Source organism: Hippoglossus stenolepis, chromosome 3 (assembly GCF_022539355.2).
Source record: "Hippoglossus stenolepis isolate QCI-W04-F060 chromosome 3, HSTE1.2, whole genome shotgun sequence".
Lineage (NCBI taxonomy): Eukaryota > Metazoa > Chordata > Actinopteri > Pleuronectiformes > Pleuronectidae > Hippoglossus > Hippoglossus stenolepis.
Window position 1 is genome coordinate 4,658,962 of NC_061485.1, and position 3,017 is coordinate 4,661,978.

The 3,017-nt window shown below is 47.4% G+C and overlaps 1 protein-coding gene across 1 annotated transcript; it reads right to left on the reverse strand.

Moving 5' to 3' along the window:
• Nucleotides 1-349: 349 nt before the first annotated feature.
• LOC118104926 (NLR family CARD domain-containing protein 3-like) lies at nt 350-2,685 on the reverse strand (the record flags this gene model as incomplete). Its single annotated transcript, XM_047339448.1, is given in 3 exon segments — nt 350-509; nt 1,330-2,496; nt 2,498-2,685. Coding segments are annotated over 3 exon segments (1,515 nt in total), but the record flags the coding sequence as incomplete, so codon positions are not given.
• Between the last annotated feature and the right edge of the window lie 332 nt (nt 2,686-3,017).

Genomic DNA, 3,017 nt, shown 5'->3' on the forward strand with positions numbered 1-3,017 from the left:
AACACTGTTTAAAGTAGGATGGCTCCTGACAGTCACTTCCTGTTTGTTTCTATACTTATCAACTGTCCAACGTGTTTCAATAAGAATGTGTCTTATTTTGAAAACCTGAGGAGGACGAGTGCTCGGCCTCAGTCCACATGTTATTTACTGACACTTTCTTAGTGATCAGGAGCAGGTGAGTGCAGGTGAATGGAGTTGATGAGGTGGACGTGACTGACAGGCTGGGTGAGTGACAGGTGAGTGAGGGACAGTGAGCAGAGCAGAACTGAGACAATTCAAATAAATAATGACCGAATAAGAAAGAAAGTTGGAAAAGTGAACAAGGATTTAAGGACCTCAGAGTCTCCAGTCGACAGTTTGGACTCTCCAGTCCAGAACACAGCAGCTTCACTCCTGACTCCTTCAGGTCGTTGAAACTCAGATCCAGTTCTCTCAGATGTGAGGGGTCTGACTTCAGAGCTGAGGCCACGACTTCACACTGAGTCTCTGAGAATCCACATCCACGGAGTCTGTAATTAAAGAAAATATCAAATCTGTGAGAATTAAATCAGAGCCTCAAGAGAATCCTTTCAAATTTGGTACAATTCATTCAGACTAACAGAGGAACTCATTAGATTCAGGTGGTCAGAGGTCAAAGGACAAGGTCACAAAACATGTTCATGGCCTCTTGAACATGGTATCTCAAGTCTGTCTTGAGGGGATTTCTTCACATTTTGACTCAAAGATAAACTGATTAGATTACAGTGGTCAAAGGTCAAAGGTTATAGTGACCTCATATTATTGTGAATGCAACATGTCAGGAACCTGGAGGGACGGACACTGCACTGGTTGGTGGTGGCGTACAAACGCAGGCTGGGAATTCTAGTTTGACAAGAAAGAAGAATAAACTATATTTCCTGCTTCTTCAGTTTAAAGGAACAGTCAGTGATTCTCATCTAAAACACTTATTCAGTGATCGTCTCCTCACACTGTGCTAGCTGTTTGCTCATATATATATACAGTATATACAATAATCTCCCTTGCACCCCACATGGTCGTATGTCTGAACCCTCAAACTCCAGCACAGTGATCACATTGGATTTCACTCTCCACATCTGATCTAGTTGTTCCCATATGTACATCTTTGGGTTTGAGGAGGAAGCTGGAGAACCCAGAGAAAACCCTGCAGACACAAGGAGAACCTCCTCCTCACAGAAAGGCTGCACTAACAGTGTTGACCACTGCAACACCATGCTGCCCAGAACAATGAGAATCATTTAACACTGAGTGTATTTGAAGAACGACTCATCTATACTGATTGAACATGTTATTGATCATGTCTGGACTCACAGAGCCTTCCTGCAGTTCCTCACAGCTGGGATCAGTCTCCGTCGACCCTGGTCTGATGTGTTGAACTTCTCCAGGTCCAACTCATCCACAACCTTCTCTGACATCTGCAGCATGTAGGCCAGAGCTGAGCAGTGGATGACAGAGAGTTTCTCCTCTGATTTGTTCTCTGACGTCAGGAACTGTTGCATCTGCTGATGAACTGAGTGGTCGTTCATCTCAGTCAGACAGTGGAAGATGTTGATGCTTCTGTCAGGAGAAATGTTAACACTGTCCATCTCCTTCAGGTTGTTGACGACTCTCTGGATGATCTCTGGATTGTTCTCTGTCTGACCCAGCAGGCCTCCTAAGACTCTCTGGTTGGACTCCAGACTGAGGCCGTGAAGGAAGCGAACAAACAGGTCCAGATGACCATTTGTACTGGTGAGGGATTTCTCCATGGTTCTCTTCAGGAGGTCATCCAGGGAGGAGGTACTGTCTGTCTTCCTATATGTTCCCAAGAAGTTGTTGAGTTCTTCTGTGTTCCTCTTGGTGTAACAGTGGAACATGTAGACTGCAGCCAGGAACTCCTGAACGCTCAGATGAACAAAGCAGTAGACTGATTTCTGGAAGATCACACACTCTCTTCTGAAGATCTCAGTACAAACTCCTGAGTACACCGAGGCCTCTGTGACATTAAGACCACACCGCTCCAGGTCTTCTTGGTAGAACATGATGTTTCCTTCCCTCAGATGTTTAAGCGCCAGCCTCCCCAGCTTCAGGAGAACGTCCCTGTCAGCCCTCGTCAGCTGCTGTGGAGTCGTCTCATGTCCCTCACCGTACTTGTTGTTCTTCCTCTTTGTCTGAACCAGCAGGAAGTGTGAGTACAGGTCAGTCAGGGTCTTGGGCAGCTCTCCTCTCTGGTCTGTGGTCAACATGTGCTCCAGAACTGTAGCACTGATCCAGCAGAAGACTGGGATTTGACACATGATGTGGAGGCTCCTGGATGTCTTGATGTGTGAGATGATTCTGCTGCACAGCTCTTCATCACTGAATCTCCTCCTGAAGTACTCCTCCTTCTGGGCGTCAGTGAAGCCTCGTACTTCTGTGACTCTGTCAACACACGTAGGAGGGATCTGATTGGCCGCCGCAGGTCTGGAGGTTATCCAGACGAGAGCAGAGGAAGCAGATTCCTTGGATGAGGTTTGTCAGCAGCACGTTGACTGATGAGCTCTGTGTGACTGACACAACCTTCCTGTGGTTGAAGTCCAGAGAAAGTCTGCTTTCATCCAGGCCGTCAAAGATGAACAAAGGTTTACAGACAGCGAGCGTCTCTGCCGTGAGCTTCTGTAACGTTGGATGGAAAACACGGAGCAGCGTGAGAAGACTGTGCTGCTGGTCTTTCACCAGGTTCAGCTCCCTGAACGAAAGCACAGTCAGCAGACCCACATCTTGGTTTTCTAAACCCTCTGCCCAGTCCAGAGTGAACTTCTGCACCGAGAAGGTTTTTCCAACGCCAGCGACGCCGTTGGTCAGGACGACTCTGATGCTGCTCTGCTGGTCAGTTGAGACTTTAAAGATCTCGTGGCACTTGATGGGAGTGTCGTGGAGGCTCTTCCTCTTGGAAGCCGTCCCAGCTGCCTCACCTCATGTTGAGTATTAACCTCTTCACTCTGTCCCTCTGTGATGTAGAGCTCAGTGTAGATCCTGTT